Source organism: Podarcis gaigeae (assembly GCF_964106915.1).
Source record: "Podarcis gaigeae genome assembly, chromosome: 10".
NCBI lineage: Eukaryota > Metazoa > Chordata > Lepidosauria > Squamata > Lacertidae > Podarcis > Podarcis gaigeae.
The window spans coordinates 72,807,193-72,830,130 of NC_139686.1; the positions used below are offsets into that span (position 1 = coordinate 72,807,193).

General features: G+C 41.0%; 2 protein-coding genes and 1 long non-coding RNA gene across 4 annotated transcripts in view; 1 reads left to right on the top strand and 2 right to left on the bottom strand.

Annotated features, from left to right (window-relative positions):
• Window positions 1–1,729, bottom strand: part of BMAL2 (basic helix-loop-helix ARNT like 2) — a 38,496-nt gene extending 36,767 nt beyond the window's left edge. Inside the window, exon 1 of the mRNA XM_083701522.1 lies at window positions 1,693–1,729. Within this exon, the coding sequence (XP_083557648.1) occupies window positions 1,693–1,714 (22 nt within the window). The 5' untranslated portion in view covers window positions 1,715–1,729. The remainder of the gene's footprint in view (window positions 1–1,692) is intronic.
• Window positions 1,730–4,236: 2,507 nt separating this feature from the next.
• The window catches only part of STK38L (serine/threonine kinase 38 like), a 55,794-nt gene continuing 37,092 nt past the window's right edge, over window positions 4,237–22,938 (bottom strand). For both annotated transcript variants that reach the window (XM_083701573.1, XM_083701574.1), the window contains exons 5-14: window positions 19,861–19,944; window positions 18,755–18,878; window positions 17,855–18,009; window positions 16,951–17,053; window positions 15,030–15,091; window positions 14,680–14,797; window positions 14,358–14,481; window positions 8,010–8,105; window positions 7,382–7,473; window positions 4,237–5,391 (exon numbers count right to left, since the gene is read on the bottom strand). In XM_083701573.1, the coding sequence (XP_083557699.1) occupies window positions 5,264–5,391; window positions 7,382–7,473; window positions 8,010–8,105; window positions 14,358–14,481; window positions 14,680–14,797; window positions 15,030–15,091; window positions 16,951–17,053; window positions 17,855–18,009; window positions 18,755–18,878; window positions 19,861–19,944 (1,086 nt within the window). In that variant the 3' untranslated portion in view covers window positions 4,237–5,263. The remainder of the gene's footprint in view (window positions 5,392–7,381; window positions 7,474–8,009; window positions 8,106–14,357; window positions 14,482–14,679; window positions 14,798–15,029; window positions 15,092–16,950; window positions 17,054–17,854; window positions 18,010–18,754; window positions 18,879–19,860; window positions 19,945–22,938) is intronic.
• Window positions 8,112–11,923, top strand: LOC310826608. The gene is made up of 3 exons (XR_014555885.1): window positions 8,112–8,608; window positions 8,984–9,914; window positions 11,400–11,923. It is a non-coding gene; the product is annotated as an uncharacterized lncRNA (long non-coding RNA).

A 22,938-nucleotide genomic window follows, 5' to 3' on the forward strand; every position in this document is an offset into this window, starting at 1 on the left:
TGAACCCGCGGCCCAACCCACGGGCAAGCCGAGCTCCGCCGCCGCCGCCGCCGCAGACCCCCTTCCCGCCCCCGCAACGCAGCTCTCTCACTGGTGCCCCCCGCCCAGTTTCATGGTTTCTCTAATGCTACGCTATTCAGAAGATAACTCGCAAAAAGTGCCTTCTGCACCTGAACGCGCAGGTTGGAAAACCGCGTGAGGCGGAAAGATGTTGCAACCCGGGGGCGAGAGGGAGTCCTCTGAGCCCGCACCTGTAGCAAAACCTGCTCCATCACAACAGGGCGCAGGTGGCCCACGATCTGGCTTGAGGTTGCACTCCTCTTGCAGGATGCACATTTTGTGAAAGTATGCTCCAGCTTAATTCTGTTGTCAACTACAGTATTCAAAAAGCTCAGGCCAGGCTGCAAGGCGGAAGTTGGAGCCTACCTCCAAGTGCCTCTACAAGAACAGATGTTTGGAGGCCTCTGCTTCCCAAAATAAGCTAGGGAGCATTCCCAAATCAGAAAGCACGGCCGCTAATAAAATGTTCCCTAGGGAAAGGATGGGGAGCCTGTGGTCCTCAGGTGATGCTGGATTCGCAACTCCCGCCAGCATGACCAGCAGTCGTGGGTTGTTTTTTTTTACAAAACACATTTATAGCCCACAATTCCTCCAAGGTGAAGGTGCTGTACATAGTTCTCCACATTTTATCCTCACAACCCTCTGAGGTGGGTTAGACTAAGAGGCAGTGATGGGCCCTAGGTGAACTTCATGGCTGAATGGAGATTTTAAACCCTGGTTTCCCAAGTCTTAGTCCAGCGCTAACTGCACTAAACTGGCTGACAGTCCAGCAACATTAAGAGGGCAACAGGTTCCCCACCATTCTCTTGATGCCCCAGCACCATGTCCTGTGCAAAGCTTTGTTTTTATGCAAGGCGTTATCCACTGTGCAGCTCCCAGATCAATGCTTATAAATATGGAACTGAGGACTTTGAACCCTAAAAGAAGTCTTGGGCCATTTCCAATCATACATACCTGCTGACAGATGCCAAGCATTTTGATTCCATCACTCCAATTTTGTACAACCTGCACTGTTTGTCTGTTTGCTTCCAAGCTCTATTCAAGGTGCTGGTGTTTCTGTTTAATCCAGCTTTCCCTGAACTGTGACTAATTTTGAATTACTGGCTAATTGATTGAACAATATTTAATGTTTTGAATTTTATATTTTACAATTAACTTTTTTGTTATTCCTGACGTTTTCTTTTGACTGTTTGGTGTATAACTTGGCTAAATAAACCAACCACTTGGGACCACCTTCTTTTATACATTTCTCACACTCAGCTATATTGGTAAAGTGCTTTATGTGCATTATAACACTGACACCGGATGACGCTGTGGAGACCCGTCTTTAGCCGACAGGATTTCCCTGTATGAAGTTTACAATGCATTTAACTGAATCGCTTCTTTGATGGGGCGAGATCCAGTCATTAACTAGGCATCATCTGAAGCTTTATTCCAGCTCCCTCAGTCTGTGGTGAACACCCACTCTAGGTATTTCAGACATGTCATTTTTCAAAAAGACCTCTAGATGATTGGGGGGGGGGTGTCTGGTGCCTTGCCACTTTGGAGTTATTACTGTGTTTGGGTTTGTTTTGTTTTGTAGCTTTTAATGCTTCATTTGGCTTGGGGATTTTTTAAAAAAAACAATCAAACCTGTTTTGATACTGTACGTCATTAGTTCCTCAAAAATTAGGTGGGGCATACATTTTTGAAAAAAAAAATTGATAAAATTAAGAAGCAAGCTGTTGAGAATACTTAAAGATGCTCTCATGGAGAAGTGCTCAAAAGCATAAATGGAGAACAGGACAGCATGAAAACCAAAACAAAGTTGATCCAAGGCATATGTAAAAAGAAAAGGAAAAGGCAGAAAATGCTTAATATTGCAGAACAGATCCCGACTAAACAGAAATAACTTTCTGACAATAAGCTGTTCAATGGGGGAATGAACTCCCTTGGATGGTTGTGGACTTTCTTTCCTTGGAGATTTTTAAGCAGAGGTTGGATGGCCATCTCTCTTGGATGCTTTAGCTGAGATTCTTGCATTGTAGGAGGTTGGACTAGATGACCCTTGGGATCCCTTCCAACTCTACGGTTCTATGATTCTATTCCTTTTTTTTTAATCAAGGTGACATTATGAAGTACTTCATGTGCTGTGTTTGAACATCCAGACACGAGGACTGGCAGCTGTGACAATGACCCAGGTGGAGAATTCCTCCTATCTACCTGCAGTTCCATAAAAATGCTCTTTTAGAAACAATGAAAGATTGTACTTTCATATACTTTCCCATGTAAAACATGGTGCATGTATATAAAACTAGTGACAGCTGGGACCAATGGAGGACACTATGCTGATGTATTACTACATCAGTAAATGCTGATGTAGACTCTTCCACCTGCATTCCAGCACACATTTTGCAGGGCTGTACCATAGATTTCTGAACAGCTGTGAAGTTTGCACCACTGCAATCAGAATATTTCCTTTTTAAAGAAACCAGTGCTGCTCTTGCAGCCACAGGCAAAATACCTTGGCAATTTCATCCACATTGGACCAATTGTCCAGAAAAACATTTGTTACATGCTGTGATTTCTTCTATTCACTCAGCTTTTGGAAGTGCAATTCCATCAGGATTCTATTGTACACAATAAGCTATCATGAGGTGGGCCCATTTTCAAATCTAATGAAAATACTTTTCATTTTAGAGCCGCTTAGCACTGCAGTGCTATTACGACAATAATAGTAATAATTGAAAAGGCAGGATTGTGGGGTGGGGCGGGGCTGCAAAGTGTTTTGAAGAGCCTTAAAGGAGCCTCTAAGATCACACGGGTGTAAGACAACAGTAAATGTAAACAAACTACAACTTGTAGAAAAGAATGCCATGTTTATTTAATATGCTGTAAAAAGCCTTATATAAATCTTTATAATGCTTTCTAGTGTAACTTTCCCCAAACCACAACTAATGAATTTGTATGTTAAAAAAGAGAGAAAATATAGATTGTAATTGCCATTCAATTCTCAAGTGATTTTTTTTTTTTAATTTTAATCATTAAACAAAGTCAAGGTACTTTTCAAGCACTGATTATTTACTGGGGAAGAGCTGTGCACAAATGTGCAAAAGAAATAAAGAGAAAAAGCAGAAACTCATTCACATGGTTTTCTGCATCTTTTCATGGGCTGTTGTGGTAAAGACTAGAACGAGTTCCCAGAGTACTAGTATTTTGCCCAGAGATACAGAATCTGTGACTCTCTAGATGTTGGACTACAGCTCCCATCTTTCCTAATCATTAGCCATACTGACTGGGGCTGATGGGAGCTGGAGTCCCAACAATTTCTACCCACTGCCAGCAAGCAAACAAGAGGGCTGGCATGGAGGGAGTAGCTCTATGGGTTTACAAGCAGCTCCTCTTGAAGAGCAGTAGCAGCAGGACGTTTTGCCGCCTTCTGATGTGCTTCAGCACTTCGGATTACGGAGCGTGTTCCAGATACCATAGAAAATCAAAATAAAACTATGACTTTAATCATGGATCGAAGCAGCCGATGAAGTCTTCTGTGATCACTTAACAAGGGTGATTCAGGTTAATACCAGGTTCTCTCTCACTGCGTCCGGTGACTGTGGCTTTGTATAACCAACCTTTAAAAAAATAAAACCTCTAGCAAAACAAAAAAAAGTGCAATTGCTCTAGCTATATTAGATTTCAAGCACTGGCAACATTGGTTGATTCTGGATCATTTCCCCATACAAAACTCTGTCCATTTGTTCCTTGCACAGCTCTCCTGGGACCGTACCATTCCAACAGGCAGATGGGGGATTGAACATGGAAGCTTGCATATTTGTGAGCTACTTCTCATGAAACCTCTCTTCCCTGTAGAAAGTTAGCATGGCAGGGAGAAGAATTTTAGAATTCTTCCCAACATGCAGCTGGTTGCTTAAATGCAGGAATTCTGTTCAATTTTTTCTTTAACTTGGAAGATGCAACTTGTCCACCACTCTAGTTCTGAAGTGGTCCACTTACAAAGAGGGCTGTGCTATGTGATATTTGCAAGTTTGTAAGTTCATCTCCAATTCATTGTATTAAAACAACAACTTACCCCACAGCCATAAATATTAGTCAACCCAGCCCTCACCTCCCGAAGTTAAAACCATGCGAGTAATTTCAGCCTTCTTAAACACCACATGTTGACAAGAAGTGAACCATATATACTTCTAGTAAACAGAACTGTATAAATTTGCAATCAAGCCATTTCAGGATCTTTGGTACTCAGAGCAGAATAAAATGGCACAACAAACCATCAAGGGGAAGTTAATGCAGGAGGAAGAAAATGAAAGAAGCAAAAGGTAGGTTGTACACTGATTTTCGAAAGCATATTCAGCTGCTGTTTAGCCTGTCGTTGTCCCAGATTTTTCTCCTCTCTACAAGTTTTCCACTATGAAGCTGTAGTTTAATTGATTTCACAGTACCATTTCTCCCCTGAAAATAAAAGAATTGCAGCTCTCTCCGCAGTGGTTTATTATGCTAAATATACTGGGTCCCGGGTCCCATTTCTATACGGGTTCCAATCTGAAGTGCAGCTTCTCTTTAGGAGCCCTGAGCTAGAGCACAAGCCATTAAGTACAGAGAATAACCTTCAAAAGAGCTTGTTTCAACCAGTATACGCATTTGTTTCAAGCAGCTCCATGACAACATCTTATGTCTTCAAATGCCATCTGTAGGAAACCTAATGAATAGTTACAAAAAAGTGGCTTCTGGTTTTCATACTGCATATCTAAAGCCCTGCCCAGGTTAAACACACAACAGGCAACATTACTGAGAAGCAATGTCACTTCGTACAAATGTGATAAGGGCTGAACCCCTGGGCAAATTAGACACATTACAGTACAGAGCCACAATACAGAGGCATAATTGACCTTTTTACACACACACACACACACACACACACACACACACACACACACCGCAGTTACAAAGATGTCCATTCCTTTTTTATTCTAGTACCTTTGTTATAATAAAGTTAACAAAAATATTCACTATTAAAAAAAAGAGTGTGAGAGAGAGAAGCCAGCTGGCACTGCCAACTAATTCTTGTAGTAGTCTTAGAAATCCTAATCCGGTAGAATTTCCTATTTTCAGTCCATCGTCGTGACCATTTCAGTGTATTGAGATCTATGCAAGCGGGTCTTGGTGATGCAGCAGCTACCTGAGTTCTTTGTTTTATTTCTGCTGTGTTTCACAACTTTCCAGCATTCATGTACGAAGGGATGGAGCCACGCTGAGTGAGCCCTTCAAACCTTTTGTAAGTATAATTAAGAAAAACCCAGTCCTTGGACTTGTAATCAGGTTCTGTGGTGTTTGGCACTAGAATGCAAAAGTAAAGATTATAAATATGCATGCATATGCACAGAGTCAAGCTTCAAGCAATGCTAAGCTAAATTAATATTGAAGACGGAAGTTAATCATTCACACTGTATAACTTTTAAATTACACAAATAAAATGGTGATGCATTTTACAGAGTTTACTTAGGATCCGAGAGTGAACAAGAGGATAACTGCACACATTAAACTTGGACCCCTTCAGAATGCTTGGGGATTCATCTGTATTGCTCTTATTTATATGCATGATTTTTCTATTTTACATTTGCATTATCCCCTAAACTTCTTGCAGTAATAGGGTTGCCATATTTCAGAAAGTGAAAATCCAGACACAAAAGTTATTGAACTTTTTTTGGCAAACATCTCCAAAAAAAACCCATGAAGTTTTTAAGCTTTTTTTTTTTTTTTAAATTCACCAAAAAACCAACACTTCCAACACGTGTTGCCTTATGCCCTGGTTTTCCCAGACATTTCCCCAGATTTTTGGAAATTCTGTCTAGACACTATTTCCAATGGCCAAATCGCGGATATGTCTGGGAAATTCCAGACATATAGCAGCCCTATGCTGTAAGAAACAGTAGTTGGAAGCCCACCATAAAGGCAACCAGCTCCCTTCAGATTAAATAATTTTTATAACTACAGGGAGAAACCTAGAAGCAAGAAACATAATTTAGGAGTAAGGAGATCAGTAAGCAATTATGGGTAAATGGTCCATCTACCTCGTACTTTGTTCTTAAACTTACCTTACAAGGAAACATGTTTTGACCAGATGTTAGTCTCTCCATTGTTCAGTTTATATCAATTTTATCTTCTTTCCTTCTATCTTGTTCTAACCATCATAATTTGTTTTTAATCTCCCTCTCATCCTGTTCCTGACTCTAATTTTGTTTTTTTGTTTGCATCCCTGTCGGACTACTACAGGTGGCAAACATTCTAGGAGCGTCTAGTTGACGTATGATTGTTGGCCTACAGGTCTTTTTGGACCCGGAAGAAGTCAGAACGGGGGCAGAGCAGAACTCCCCTACAAAATGGTCGCCACCTGTACTCCACTATTTTGTCTACTACAGGGCTGAAACTGGAATAGCATCAAGCACAGTGCTGGATAAGTCTAATTTTGGCTATTATAAGCCTAGAGCAAAATAATGTGTGTGGACTTCAGGTAGCTTTCTATCTCTCAGACTCTTCCCTTATCTTTGGAATACCCCACTTTCCAGCTCTTTTTCCTTAGCACTTCTATTTCCCTTGTTCTGCCACTTCAGTCCTTTCCCTCATTATATCCTAGACCCCTGGTCATTCTTACATTATTTTTTATTACTTGTTTTAAACATTTATAAACACTTCCCCAAAGCCCATCCGCAGTCTCTTCCCCTCTGTACAATGTGCTCAGCTAATAGCTCTTCTGTATGCACTGCCCCTCAGTGAAATTAGGACAGCTCAGCCAATCACTGACAAAATAAATCCATTAGTGCATTACAGTATATATTGTTCTGATCAGTTAGAAGCGAAGAACATTTCGGGTTCATTTTAGTTTCTCATTTTCATTTTGCTTTTTTTTTCAGAAGTAGTCAAAGTAGCTTAACAAAAGAAGACATACATAATTATATCAAAATCCGATTAAAATGATAGATGCATAAGACACAAACAGGTTTAAAAGCAAGCAGTAAAAAACGTTAAAAAGCCAACTGCAGCAACCTAAAAATATGCTGATCAAGTTTACATAAATTTGCTTTTAATGTCTCAGTTTATAATGAAAAGTTAAGGAACACAAAGTACCGGTACAGGGGATGAAGCGAAAGGTGATAGAAAAGACGCACAGCATTTCTCCCATGTGACAGGGACATGCAAGAGGCCTGCTAAACTGTAAGTGATGAGGTGGCCCCCAGATAACAAAAAACAAGAACTCTGAAACGAGGCCTTATTCCCAAAATTATGTGGTTCATTTAATCTATATTGCAGCATTAATGTGCACTCTCACCTGGCTGTAAAATATCAGATTCTGGGAAGTCATCAAAATTGGAAGTGTCATCAATACTTTTGATTTCTATAGTGATTGCAGCTGGTCTCTCTCTGCAGCAAAACAAAAATACCAGAGTAGTGAACAGCACAAGCAACTTTATAATAATTTCACAGTGCATTAAAAAAATCCTAACATCACAACTTTCTAGGAAGCTTCACTAGAGCACGTAGATGTTAGAGATGCAGTATATTTGCTCCATTCTATTGCTATTATTTCATGGAGGACCCGAGGATTAAGGGCTGAATGCAGCCCACTGGATCTCTCTGTATAGCCATTGGGACTATCCCCATGCCACAACCCTCACAAGCCCTGCTTCACATCCTTATCAAGTGCTTTTGCCTGGCTGGAAGGTGCCTTTGATTATCACTCCAGCTTCCCTGGATAGAGAATAATGTTTGAGTGCAGGTTGTTTGTGTAGGAACCTCTGACTTCTGCTAGAATGTAGCCTACTGTACAAGGGCAAGAGTTGCATCTGTTGGCTCCATCTACTTTTTGCCACTGGGTGTCAGAAGACTGACCACAAGGGACTGTAGTCCTTGGCCTGAAACAAGTTCCCATTCCTACTTTAATCTTTCAGCAACTGTACCTGATATGTCCCCAATCAACACCTTCAAAAAATGGGTGACTCTTAAGTTCTTCTACCCCACTGCTACCGATTCTGTTTTCTGCATCAGTGCAAAATCTGAGAGAAAGAAAAAATGACAAAATGTTGCAGCCAAGGTGGTCTACAATGAAAGATGAACATTTCAAAATTCGCAAAATTGCAGTCTGAATCCACACTTCCAGTCACCAATGGAAATCACTACTGACACCAGGAGACTGCCCCTTCCACTCATGAATTTGTAAGGGAGCTTTAGGTTCCCTTACTAATTCTAAGAATACTGATGAAACTTCTGCTGCTTGCAAGACATTCCCATAGTTCCTTTTTTTCTTCATACAAAAATGTGCAGATGAGACAAGAACCACTTCTTCCCCATGGCTTCATTCACCAGAGGACTTTGGGCTGCACAGACAAACAACAAGAGATGGGCACAACACCCCTCTTGCTATCCCTATGGAAAAAAGAGTAACCGAAACAGAACATAGACAACTTTCTACTGGCTAAAATACAATTTTTGAAAACAAATAAATCTGATAATGGGTTAGTAAGAACCAAAACCTAATGCCAACATTTAGGATTATAGTGTACCGTATTTTTCGCCCCATAGGCCGCACTTTTTCCCCTCCAAAAATGAAGGGGAAATGTGTGTGCATCCTATGGGGCGAATGCAGGCTTTCGCTGAAGCCTGGAGAGCGAGAGGCATCGGTGCACACTGACCCCTCTCGCTCTCCAGGCTTCAGGAAGCTATCCGCCGGGCGCGCGAGGCTTGGGGCGGCAGCCTGCAACCTGAAGCACGCGGAGCCCTCCGGAGGGTGCCCCGTGCTTCGGGCAGGTGTGCGCAAGGCTTGGGGCGGCAGCCGCGGCTGGGGGGGGGGAAATAATTTTTTTTATTCATCCCCCCCCCAAAAAAATGAGGTGCGTCCTATGGGCCGGAGTGCCCTATAGGACGAAAAATACAGTACATTTCAATTTTTTTTCAAAACACAAAAGCTATTGACTCATATAGCTACCCTGTAAGTTAAGGCAGTATTATCTCTATATTCCCAGCACAGAACTAAGGCAGAGAGATAATATACCAAGTTTAAAATCTTATTTACCTGTGCTTTTAACAAATAAGGATGTAGATTTTATCACTGCTACCTTTCTATTTTAACATATAACATATAACATTTAACATTTTATTAACATATAAAACTGAAGGGGTACAGGAAAAATGCTATGCAAACAAGTAACTGGTTTTCCTAAGGTTACATTGTGGGTGGCAGAAATGTCATTGAACTAAGAATTTCCAAGATCATAGCTCAAGCTATTAAGACATTTTAGTTTTGTGATTATTTTACACTAGATTCTTTTAACTGCCTTCCCACTTTTTGCCTCTGTAGGATTTCACTGCCATTTTAGCTTTGTTCTGTAAGCTGCTCCAAAAGCAATGACTGAAGAACTGCTAATAAATATTTAAAATATAAATAATTTATATAAGTAAAATAAAAACATACAAGCATTTTGGAGCATTTCATCCCAATACTCAATGGTTCTGTTCTTCTTATTTCAATTTAATTGCTCGGCAAATTTTAAAAAGTCTTAAAGCTTAAATTTCTTTAGATATTGACTTACACCAAATTCCTTAAACGAACTAGATAATTGTGCCTTTACCTTGTAACACACCCAGGGTTGATTCAGGGTTATGGGAATTCATAGTGACTTTTTGTTTTTTTTTAATACAAGGGCATGGGGAAAATAAGGGCTGGAAAAAATCCTTGTCGTGATCAGCTACATTGCCGGAGTGGCAGAGTCAGGAAGTTTTGAGATGCAATTTGAATAGGCTATAGGGATAATTATGAAGGAGCTGCATGATCACTGACTATAGCCAAATGGTAGATCACAGGCTTTGTACATCTTGAGATCCCTATTTCAGTCCCTGAATGAGATTATTTGTTGTTGTTGTTTAGTCGATTAGTCGTGTCCGACTCTTTGTGACCCTCTGGACCAGAGCATGCCTGGCACTCCTGTCTTCCACTGCCTCCCGCAGTTTGGTCAAACTCATGCTGGTAGCTTCGAGAACAGTGTCCAACCATCTCGTCCTCTTGTCATCCCCTTCTCCTTCTGTCCTCAATCTTTCCTAACACCAGGGTCTCTTCCAGGGAGCCTTCTCTTCTCATGAGGTGGCCAAAGTATTGGAGCCTCAGCTTCAGGATTTGTCCTTCCAGTGAGCGCTCAGGGCTGATTTCCTTCAGAATGGAGAGGTTGATCTTCTTGCAGTCCATGGGACTCTCAAGAGTCTCCTCCAGCACCATAATTCAAAAGCATAAATTCTTCGGCGATCTGCCTTCTTTATGGTCCAGCTCTCACTTCCATACATAAAGATTATTTAAAGGATCTCAAAAGCAGACTGTGCTGAACTAGGAGGGCAATGCGCAGACTGTGCCTAAGGCAGCCTTGCAGGAGGCTGGTTTCTATCTGTTCCTGGAGATTCCTGGAGGTGTGCCTGCTTTTAGTAAGCTGCTAATCAGACACTCCATTTTCATCTTTAATTTTTACCAAATTTTCAAAATAAAAATCAACAGATTAACAAAGTTAACCAAACTCAAATTAACTATAAAAATTACAAATAATTTCCAATTTAATATATCCTTAGAGATTGACTACCCACCCTTACCTCCAAGGTGTTTTAACTGCCTTCCCTTTACTGCTGCATTATACAAATAATGTATTACAAAACTTTCATAAAATTATTATCATCTTTCTTTCGTTGTTTAAACCTCAAATCCTACTCACGGTTTCATTTATCCATGTTTCTCCAGATAGTCCAAAAAAGAACTGAACTCTTACAAAAATTGCTTGTCTTCATCTCTTACGTTGCTGTCCTCATATTCTTTTACATTTAAAATCCATCTTTAATTCACATTCTCTCCCCACCCTTCGTTCCACTGCTGCACCTATAAGCACCTGGGTGCAGTTATTTCATCCTCTTAGGAACCTTTGTCTCAGCTGTTGTTAGCGTGTTGGGAATCTTCTTTGTAAGTAACTAAGTTAGCATCACTGCTCCCAGCAGTTCTTACATTCTGATCATCACCAACATTCTTCTCTATAAAACTGCTTGGTTCTGGAGGTTCTTAGTTTTGGTAGTTCAAACCCATCAGTCGAGCCACAGTCCTTCCCGCTCAGATTCCATTTTGCAGTTCTCATTCAACCGGACACAAGAGGTTTATGTTTACATTCCTCTTCCACTGGAACTCTCCCGTTGTACTGTTACGAGCAAAGTACTTCCAATTTTACAGTATAAAGTCACATTATATTCAGATGTTCTTCTTTGGTTTTGATACTCCTTATTTCATTTTAATTTTGTTGCTCTTTATTCAGCTGACAACAGGGAAGGTAGCAATTTCTCAATGACTTCATAACTTTGATGCACAGTCCACTCCTCCCCTTCTTTCACATAGCAGCAATTTCATTCTCTCTTCCTTCCAATAGTTAGATGAACAGACTTTCCCCAGCATCTACCAACTCACCATTTCTGGCAGGGCACCTTTTATTTCATTTCCAATTAGTCCATTTTGATAGAAAGTAAGCCGCTTCTGTGTTGCCTCCAATGTCGCCTGCAACAATGTCGCCTGTGTCTCACCCCTTAACCTGCCTGAAAGGAGTCCTTCAATTCCTTCCGAACCAGGAAAGGGGCAAAATTTATCTCCGTAGCTAATTTTCTCCTCTGATACCACTGGGGGGAGGGTAGGGGTGTGTGTCTTTGTCATTCCCCATTTGAGTCTTCTCCGATCTCAGACAAGTGGCTCCCCACAGTCACAGCTTGATGCAGAAGCCCATTTGTATAATCTTAAAATATGGACTCCCCTTCAAGGATCCCTGCCTTGTCGTGGCGAAGGGGCTTGAATAACTCAGAGAAGCTATGACAGGTCATAGATGGACAGGTCATAGACGAGAGTTTAGACTAAATGTGATTCACCTGGAGAAGGAACTGGCAAACTACTCCAGTAGTTTGCCAAGAAAACTCCAGACATAAAAAAAGGAGAAGCTTTGAGAAGAAAGTGAGAGTTTCCAAGGCATGCTCAGGTTCATGGGGACATGGAGAGTCGAACACGACTAAGTCGACTAAGCAACAAAAATACCTTGTAAATTTCTAGCACTGAAGCAAACTACCTTACATACCAGCATGCAGCAAGTTCAGATAGGTAAGCAAGCAAGCAAGCAAGCAAGCAAGCAAGCAAGCAAGCAAGCAAGCAAGCAAGCAAACAAACAAACAAACAAACAAACAGACAGTCTGGCAAGTCAGTCCCATTATTATTGACTATTCAATACAACAATGGACTAAAAACAATCCTCTTCTAATTAAAAGTGGGGAGAAAACAATTCTAAAAATGGCCAGCTCCAGAGAGTGGGGATCCAATATTTTGCTAGAGGGACCCCCTTGGACTGACAAAGAAAAGTGCCAAATACAATTCCTAGGAGCCAAGAGAAATGGGCTGTGAAGACAACTCTAGGACAGTGAAACAGTGAAGAGCAGCATTACATACCAAGCACAGTCATGAGCGGGAAGATGTTTTTCATCAGTTTGTGCTAGACCCTGACAAAAGTGCTGTCCCCCCCCCCCCCAAACTGAGTGTGTGCTGGACCAAGTGTGCTCTAGAACACAAATAGCACCACTGCCTCTCCCTTACAACTCCTGTTGCTGGGAAAAAGAGAGGCAGGCTGGACCAGCTTCACTACAACACCACATTTTGCTATAAGCCTGGGGAAAGCCATTCCAGCTAAAATCAGCCATACAGTTGCATATAGGAATAAGCAACCAACTGTACTACACAGTTACAGCCAGGAAGATCCACTGTAAATCAGTCATGCATTCATACATACAATAAATCCCAGGGAGTGACAGTCTACTCAGGGCTGAAAATAGTATTAAACTAGCACCCCAAAAACAAAAAAGATGGTGGGCAACGGCGGCAGCAGGGCAGTAGAGCACTGCTACTACTAATACTACAGCTAAATCCCACCCAACCAGGTACTACTTAGCCACCAACACAACTCCAGATTTTGCCTTCGTGCTAAGTCAGTTTCAGCTTGCAGTGGTGCTCCATAAAGCTGGAGTACACAGCCTCCAATCCTAAGAGAAGTCAATGCACTCTCAGAGAGGCAGTGTATGTGGTGTGGGGGAAGAATAGCACTGTCCCTGGGTAAAAATATTACAAGCTGAATGCAGGGAAAGTGCATTACCTCCTCAGCTGAAACACAACAGTGAGGTAAGATATGTGGATGTGACACAACTATATGTCAAATGTAAAAATACAAGCATAAACAAAGGTCCATGAAGTATTAAGTTTGGATTCCTTCCTGCACTGAAATCACCTTTAAACCCCTCCTGTATCTTCAATTCTATTAATGTACAAGAACCTAAGAGCTGTTTTTGCTAAAGAAGAACAAGGACAACCATTTTTTAATAAACAGAACCAAGAAGTTACTCAGCAGCATGCTGGCTCAAAATATTTAGGCTATATCTGGCTGCAGCAGAGGGAGAAATGGAACAAGAAGGAAGAGATCTGCTTCGTTTGCATCCTCCTTTCTCTGAACTGCTTCCACTCAAGCAGGCTACCGAAAAAACTCTAAGAAGTCGTGTCACTTGAGTTCACTTGTTTTCCTCTTCCTTTTCCAATCCTTTTTCCTTTTGAGTCATGACTTTTAGATTGCAAGCCTGCAGGCAGGGACTGTCTTGCTTCTCGTTCATTCTTAATCTTATGCAAGCTGAGCCTTTATTGGCTGAAGAGCAGGGTAAAAATGCTTAAAACACTGGCATCTACATTGCTAAACTGGATCAGCTAGTCCTACTATTTTGCCCACATTACGCAACTGGACACTGCCAATTAAAGGTTTTGCCTTAACTTATTGTAAGGATCTTTCCTGCAGAATCTTGCTTCTGCTCCTAATTTCAGGAGTGATTTTCCACAATAACTTCAACAGCTTACAATTTTTTGGACTTCACTTACTTCAAAACATGGATTAACAAAGCAGATTTTATCGGGCTTTACTAGGGGTACTTTCTGACATAATGCCAGCGTTGTGAAAAGTTCATGCCCCATTGACACTGGAAGCCTGAATTCATGGGAGAAGGCTTCCAATTCACTTACCTCCCACTCTATCATCCACGTTTGTGAGAAGAGCAATACTGTTCTGGAGAGTACCTATGTACATGGCAGAGGCTCCCACAGTGGTAAGGCAATAACCAAAGGGCTCTACATTGCATGCTCAGTGCTAACAAAGCTGCGCATCATTGTGTTTGTTCCACAAGCAGGAAAAGGGTAGTGGAAGAAAACAGAAGCATCAACTCACTTTAGAATTAAGTCCTTGGCTTTTTCTGAAATGGGCACCTCAGGTGGAAATACTAGGGTCTCTTTCCAATTCATAACTTTCCTATATGTTTCTTGAGGTGTTTCAGAGCAGAAAGGGGGATAACCTGAAGAAATGGGGGGGGGAGGGGAAATCATTAAAAATGTTGTACTGATTTGAATGTCAGATTTAGACTAAATTACAGGAAAAGTTATAAATCAGACGCAGGACTGAATATAAACCTAGCAAGTCAAAACGCTCAGAGAAAGTGTTATTCTCATTGGAAAAGGGTCAAAAAAAGATGAAGGGGGTCAATAATTCTTACCTATTAGCATTTCATACATAATCACTCCCAAAGACCACCAATCACATAATTTGTTGTAACCCGTTTGCATGAAAACTTCTGGAGCAATATAATCTGGGGTCCCAACAGTAGAGTATGCCTAAAAGCAAGATGATTTTAAGAAAAAGTTTTAGTCAATACTCTGGCAATCTTATTAACTTGAGTTATAATAATGTATAAGCATTCACCTGTCATCTAATAACAGCCTTTTAGTTGCTTGAGGAGATTGGGTGACAAGTAGAGGTTGCTGAAGCATGAATTTTTCAGCAGAAGGCCATCATGCTGAAAAACCTTGCAGAAACCACTCAAAGCTCACCAAAAACTGTACTTACCAGCTGTCGCCTATTCTTTTTCCATGTTTCTGCTTTTCTCTTAGAGTTCATGTTCTGAAATGCTAATTTGCAAAAATATACATTATTGCATTCAATTTTACCAGCACAAGAAACATTCAGATAGGGCACAATCCCAATGTTACCTCTGTACAACGGGAGCTACGTTAGCATAGTTTAATACTGAAACTGCACTGGTAAATGTGCAAACGAAAACCATGTTTAGGGAAGAAGGAATTATGTGGTTACTAGTGGTCAACTCCTGAATGAGGGTATGAAAGCCAATGCCATCATTCCCCCCTCCCCTCTCCAAACTTGCGTAAAACCTATTACCAGCGCAATACAGAATCAGGCTATTCTGAAGCAGCTCCACAGAAAGGTAAATGTGTGAAATAAGGTTTATAGATGCAAGGGATGGAAAGTGAATGCAACACTGGAAACTGTTAATGCCAAATATTTGTACAGGACTTCAGCACAGAAGACACAGGAAGATGGACTTTGTTTATAACTGAATAACGGGTATCCAGGTTTTGTTTTTGTGCCGTGATCTTTGGTCTCGTCCACACATGGAGCAAAATTAGGCAGCTGAATAGGCCATACCACTTTAAACTGCAGGTGGGGGTGCCATTTTTTAATGCTTGCCAATGTGTGTGTTTTTTTAAAACAACAACAACACCTGCAAACAAAAAGTAGGCACATAGTAGTGAGAGTTAGAAAGCTGAGCATGAACATATGCTAGTTTGTCTGTGTGTTTTTTAACTTACAGAATTAAAAAAAGGAACTTTGAAAAATGGTAGTCTATTCTATCACATTTTGCTGCCATGTGTAGACCAGGCTGAATTTACATGGCCTTGTTTCAAATATACATATCTAATTTGGAGAGGGGAGAGGCTCTTATCTGTTGGAAAATTCCATTCCACCTTAAGGAGCAGACGTGGGATTGTTGCGTGTCACATGTCTGTTTACATCCAGCACAGTCTGCTGGGAACTTCCGTTTGTGTATAGCTTTTGCTTTTCTCTCTCTCTGAGGAGAAGAAAGGGAGACAACATGTTTTCTTTGTCCTGATCTATGCTTAATAAATCTTTAGCTGTTAGTATGTTTCCACAAGCCTCACGCCTGTTCTCTTTGCACAGTACAGTGGTACCTCGGGTTAAGAACTTAATTGATTCCAGAGGTCCGTTCTTAACTTGAAACTGTTCTTAACCTGAAGCACCACTTTAGCTAATGGGGCCTCCCGCTGCCGCCGGAGCACAATTTCTGTTCTCATCCTGAAGCAAAGTTCTTAACCCGAGGTACTATTTCTGGGTTAGCGGAGTCTGTAACCTGAAGCGTATGTAACCCGAGGTACCACTGTATGCTCTGCTAATATAGCATCCTCAGGCTTTTGAAGTCTGAGTCGCTGATTCACGTCGCACCAGAGATCGGGGGATCGTCACAGCTGGAAGGGCATGATCCAGCTGGGAGCTAGCCAGCAGGCATCTCGACCCCTGAAGGATGCTGACATTATCTACCAAAGTTTTGAATAGTTAGCAGGGCAACAAGAGAACCTTTCGGCAACACCTGGTTTACTGTCCTCCCAGTCTTGGAAAGGAGGACGACTAAAGCAATGCTACTGCCAACTCACAGCACTTACTCTCTGCAGCTCTATTTTCCCAAGCCACCATTGTTCGTTTTCTCTAGCAGCAGCTAATATCACCAGACCAGGCAAAAATGGCAGCTGCTGGAGCAAGTGAGCAAAGGTTTCTTTAGAACACCAGCCACAGCAAAGAAGTATGAACTTGGCACTGTTCTCATTCAAAGAGGAGTTCTGGCAAAAGGAATAATGCACTTATATAATGCCTAACCTGTACGGTGTACCTGTCAATGCCTCTGAGGGAGTGCAGAGTAGTTTAATACTTTTAAGCTACAACAGGCTGTACTTACAGAAGTCACTTGGTGGATTGTGTGTAAGATTTCTGTAGAATTCGGTTCTGTGAGCTTTCTTTAAACCTGTGCAGAGTCCAAAATCAGAGAGTTTTACATGCCCCTATGGAAAGAAAACATTACATGAGCTTAGGTGCTGAACTACCGAAAATCCTTAGAAAGCTTGCAAGTCCTTACTTAAAATGCCCAAAACTAGAAGAGAATTACAACAAAGGCACATATTTTGAAAAGAAAAAATGATTTTCAGTCAACAGCACTGCTTTGTTCCGGTTGAGAGGAGCCTGTTTTCCAACTCCTTTCCTCTAACACCTTTGCATGTACCAGGAGCAGGTAACCTGCAAACTGGCCAACTGAACTCTCCCCAGCTGACACCCCTTACTGGTCCTGCTTCGCATAAGAGTGTGTTTTTGCCAGGCTGGAGTGTGTCCTTGAACTCTGGTGTCTCTTGCATGTCTGGATGGAGAATAGAGAGGACACGCTAGTGTGTGCAGAAACTAGCTTATTGTACAAAGGTAAAATTTACCTTTGCTGCTCTGCCTGCTTCTGCCTCTGGCCTCACCCATCCCTGGCATTTGGGCCTTGGAAAGTTGTTGTTTATTAAATTTATATACCGCCCTTCATAATAGGATCTCAGGGAGGTTCACAGAGTAAAATACAAGATAAAAACACAAGTAAATAAGTAAAACAAAACAATAGCTCCCCTTCCCTTTTGAGGTTGCTTAGAAGGGAACACATCCATTGAGCTGAAAAGTATTCCCCATCCATGGCATAAAAGTATCGTGAAGGACAAGAATGGCTTTCTACCATGGTCCTACTGGCCAGTCCCTTCAGCCTTTGTATGCTGCAAATACCCAATGTCAGAATGAAGACAGGAAAGTACAGGAGATGTAAAATTATCTTATACCTTTGCATCCAGGAGAAGGTTATCTGGCTTAATATCTCTGTGAATAAAACCCAGCTGGTGAATTGCATCAATGGCCAGCACAGTTTCAGATATGTAAAACTGTGTTTCTTCCTCCGATAAAGTATCCTTCTTCATTAATAATGTCATCATATCTCCTGAATCAAGGAGAAATATATATTATAGGATTTTACAATTAAATAGGCTTTGGTAGTCCAAATATTTACAATGGCACAAGCTCAATCAGTTCCATTAAGTATTTTCGAAACTCAGCAGTTCAGAGCAGTGGTGAAGGCTCTTTCATGAAATATTGGGGGGACTCCAAACATTTTATGTAGTCACTTGCATATACACTTAAGCCTTAATAACTGTGTTTGTATTGTTACATTATGTCACAGAATAAAAGCCAGTGTGAACAAAACATTCCTCATCCTTTAATTGTGTTTAAATGATTGGGAATAGCTATACACTTTCCTCAGTCCAGGGACTCAGCTATACAGCTGCAAATAAAACGTTTTAAGTGAGTTTTAAGTGCAATATTCAATGTGACACTAGATGATGATGGTGAGTCTTATGGAAAATTCAATCTAGTAGACCCTCTGGATATGAATGTAATTCATTCCAGGGGTCCGTACATACCCCCAAAAATCCACAAGTAGAGGCGCCACTTCTGCGTATGTGGCAAACCCAGAAGAATACACTTCTGGGTTTGCTGCGTTTACAACCCAAAAGTTACATTACCTGAAGGTAACGTAACCCGAAGGTCCACTGTATTTTAAAAAGTGCTGTTTAAAATTAGAAAAGGCTTTTCAGAGCGGTTTTTATATGTGTCTAGATTCCACCCAGCTCTAAATCCAGCGAGTGACACTGGTTTCAGGTATGAAGCATGGACCATTTATTTACCTCCAGGTAGAAACTCCATGATCAGGTAGAGATTCCGTTTGTCTTGAAAACTATAAAACATCTTCACCACCCAGGCACCATCTGCTTCAACCAGTATATCTCTTTCTGCCCGTATATGAGCCACCTATAGTTGTGAATATTGAACAACCAAACAGAATGTTCACAATAGCCAATACATAAAGAATTATTATCCTACATAAACCACCAGTTGACCAATTTTCATATGCAATGCAGAAATACATTACTGCTAGATAATATAAAAGTGTAAGTACATGGGTGTGCACACACACACACATTTCCCCAGAAAGTTACAATGCATAGAAATGCCATTGATATTATTAAACTTTTAGCACTTAACTCTGTGTCATTGATTTCAGTGGGACTTCAACATTCCCTCTACGTTGCCCTCTTGGACAATATAAGCCAAATAATTTCAAAGAAAGCCTATTTATGCTATCAACAGAGGTAACAGCTGTCAGACAAGCTCAATCAATTTGCAAGACTGAGGTCCATTTCGCAGAACCAAGCTTTTTGTGTTAAGGCGTAGTGATCATGTATCATACATGCTCACGTGAATTTGCTCTGTCTCACAGTAAACAATGTAAACAATACAATAAACAATAGTTTACAGTAAACAATTAAATACCACAAGGTACAGTGGTACCTTGGTTTGCATATGTTTTGGACAATTCCCAATAAGTTTATAAATATAGATTTGTTTTAGATTTGCAGCACACACTTTTCCAAAGACTCCAAAGAGAGTAGTACGGCATGGATATATAGCCACAGTCCCCAGTGTTTTGTTTTAAAGACAGCCTTATCTGTCTTCCACCCTCCCACACCACAAAGAAGATCTCAAAAATCTCAGTCTCAGCCAACTCATCCTTCTATCTTGCCCAACTTCTCTATAAACAGGTAAACTAATCTTTCAGTAACTTATCAGTTCTACTAATGCATTCTACTGGCAATGCATCCTACTGGCAACAAATGTGCTGAAGGAATAGGTATGGTCCTTTTTCAGCAATACTACAAATATATATTGCACACAACACTGCATATCATCACTATTGGTTTTGAAGTGCTTGCAATATACAAAAAAGACATACCTGCTCTTTCTCTAGCATGTCAGCTTTTCTTAGTATCTTCATTGCATAAATATGACCCGTATCTTTCTTTTGAACGAGGCGGACCTGTGGATTAATTTTTTTTAAAGCCATTATTAAAGCATACTGTTAAGCTAACAAATTTGCAATACTGGGGTAAATGCAGCAGACTGGTTGAATAGCAATTCCAAAACTGGAAAAAGGGTGAGCGTAACAGGCAATCTATATGAACACCTGATCTCTGCTACAAAGAGCAACAGATGCTACTAAAATCCATGAAGATTAGAAGGAAGGTCTCTAAGGAGAACTGAGAAAATTGGGAGTGAGGGGAGAGAAACCTAAGTTTAGAACTTCCGGAGGCGGCGCCACCGACAATGGCGGATTCCCTCTAATCTAGAGGGAGAAAGCCCCGCAGAAATCAGGTCCTACCGCTGCAGCGAAGCGGGGACCCTCTCGAAAACCGCAGGCGGTGAAGCCTGCGACCGTGGGACTCGGCAGGCACCTTTTGTGCCCCCCCATTGGCAAAGGAACCCTGCAAAGGGCTCCGGAGTGAGACGGGGTGCTGGCGCAGTGCTGAGAGTCAATCGCTACTTCTGCGGAGCGAAGCTGCACAGCTGATGTCGGAGAGCGCTGTCCTCTTTCCTGTGACAATTCAGCTCTTAAACAACAACCCGTGAGTAGGACAATTGAAAGATCGGGAGATCAAAGGAATTCCCCCTTTGATCAAAGGAACAACTTTGAATTTGGCACTGAAGCGGGAAGGTGTAAACAGGAAGTCCGCCTTCCGCTTTTTGTAAATAGACCGAAGCAAAGATCTTATAAGCTAAAAAGCCGGAAAAATTGATCTTAAGATTGAAATTTCCCGCATCTATAACTATAGCCCCCCCCTTGACAGCAGGAGAAAAGGGGGGAAGAAATTTTGACCTTTTAATCCTGCAAAGAGAGTGAAAGAATACAAGCTCCCATCGTCCCAAACCTGGGGACAGAATGTCAGGACAGAAATTGTTGGTGATGATTCCTAATTGAAAACGGAAAAAACTATTGACAGATAGAACTAAAAGAGTAATAAAATAAGTCTAATGCTGCTTTCTGCTTGTTTGCATTATATTTAAAGGAAACAAAGAATTTGAAAATCGAAAGTAAATTTCCCTTTGTTGGATACACTTTAAAAATGGACGTTAAATAGTAATTGTATCCCCTAGAGGGAGCTAGCCAGCGTGTTTGTTGCAATTTACAGGGAAGATATAACAGCTGTGAAAATCAGACCGTGGGACCAGCTATTTGACCTTGACAGAAAATGAATAGGGAGGAAGCCTTACTTGCTGCCCTTGGCAAAATAAATGCTGTGCTGCAGCAGCTGGATGAGAAAGTGACTTTGATGAACCAAAAGTTGGATCTTATATCTGCTCCAATTAGTAAAGATGAACTAACAGGAAATGAAGTCAAAGATGAACTAACAGGAAATGAAGTCAAAGAAACCTCACAACAACCAATACAGGAAACTGGTTTAACAAGGAAAGTCCAAGGGCAGAGGAAGATGGAAGAGGTAGCGATTGCACCTCAAAAGATAAAAGGTAAAGGTAAAGGTACCCCTGCCCGTACGGGCCAGTCTTGACAGACTCTGGGGTTGTGTGCCCATCTCACTTAAGAGGCCAGGGGCCAGCGCTGTCCGGAGACACTTCCGGGTCACGTGGCCAGCGTGACATCGCTGCTCTGGCGAGCCAGAGCCGCACACGGAAACGCCGTTTACCTTCCCGCTGGTAAGCGGTCCCTATTTATCTACTTGCACCCGGAGGTGCTTTCGAACTGCTAGGTTGGCAGGCGCTGGGACCGAGCAACGGGAGCGCACCCCGCCGCAGGGATTAGAACCACCGACCTTTTGATCGGCAAGTCCTAGGCGCTGAGGCTTTAACCCACAGAGACTCAAAATCCCGCATGACCAAAAGTTGCAACATTGGAAGATTGAACTTGGAGAACATCTGCCAAACTTTGGAGTTAAGGAAGTCATTAGCTCTGGTGGGACTGTGAAACAAGTTGATGATTATTTTTGGAACAACTACTTTTTGGATTACAAATCAAATATTGGGGAGTGGATTATTGGGGAATGGGACAATCTGATAAAAGAAAATGGAGAATATTTCTGTATGGAACTCCCTGAAGATTCACTCCCCAAGGAGAAAGGGAAGAAAATATGCAAGAATCCAACAAGGGACAGGGATGCGTGCAAGTATAAACAGGAACAAGAAAACCTGCAGAGGGGGCACAGAAGGGACTTGAGAGCCTCTGATATTAGAATACCCGATTGATGGATAGAACACAATGGTGTAAGGACTGACATTATCCGAAACCAGGAAGAAGGGACGTTGGATAAATCCAGAATGAGAATCTCTTTTTTATAAACTATTTTACTTTTGGAATTAGTGTAACACTAATGAAATACTAAAATGTGCTGGAAAGGAATTAATTGGCTTTAGCAGAAAGGTTTGAAGGAGTTAAGCTTAAATATGGTTTAAATTCCGAAATTTTAAGGTTTAGAAGGTAGGATAAGGTTAAAGAAATTAATGGTAAATTGAACTGTAAAATTTTTAAATGGTAATGATGTTGAAATGAAATGAAGCAGTTCTAGTAATAAGGTAAAATAAGAACTTGCAAGAATGGATTGATATTAGATGAAAATCTGAAGTGATAACATATGAAGATAAACAATTAAGGGTAAAATAAGAGGGTATGAATTTGCTGAACCAACTTTTAAATGGAATACAAAAAAGGGAGGTGAGAGGAAGTCAGGAAAATAAGTAAATGAATGGTAAGAAACTGAAAAGAGGGATTTTTATTTTTTTATTTTTCTTTTTACTTTTTTATGTTAAATTTTGGTTTTTGTATCTTTTTGTGCTTTTTTATTTTTCTGTTTATTGTTCTGTAACCTTTTTTCTGTTAAAATCTAATAAAATATCATTAAAAAAAAAAAAGAGAGAAACCTAAGTTTACTGATTGTTTACTGAATGTTTATCAGAGTTATTAAAAAAAAAAGTCTCAAAGAGCCAGTCAGGGAAGGGAGAGCAGTACAAAAAATGAAGAATT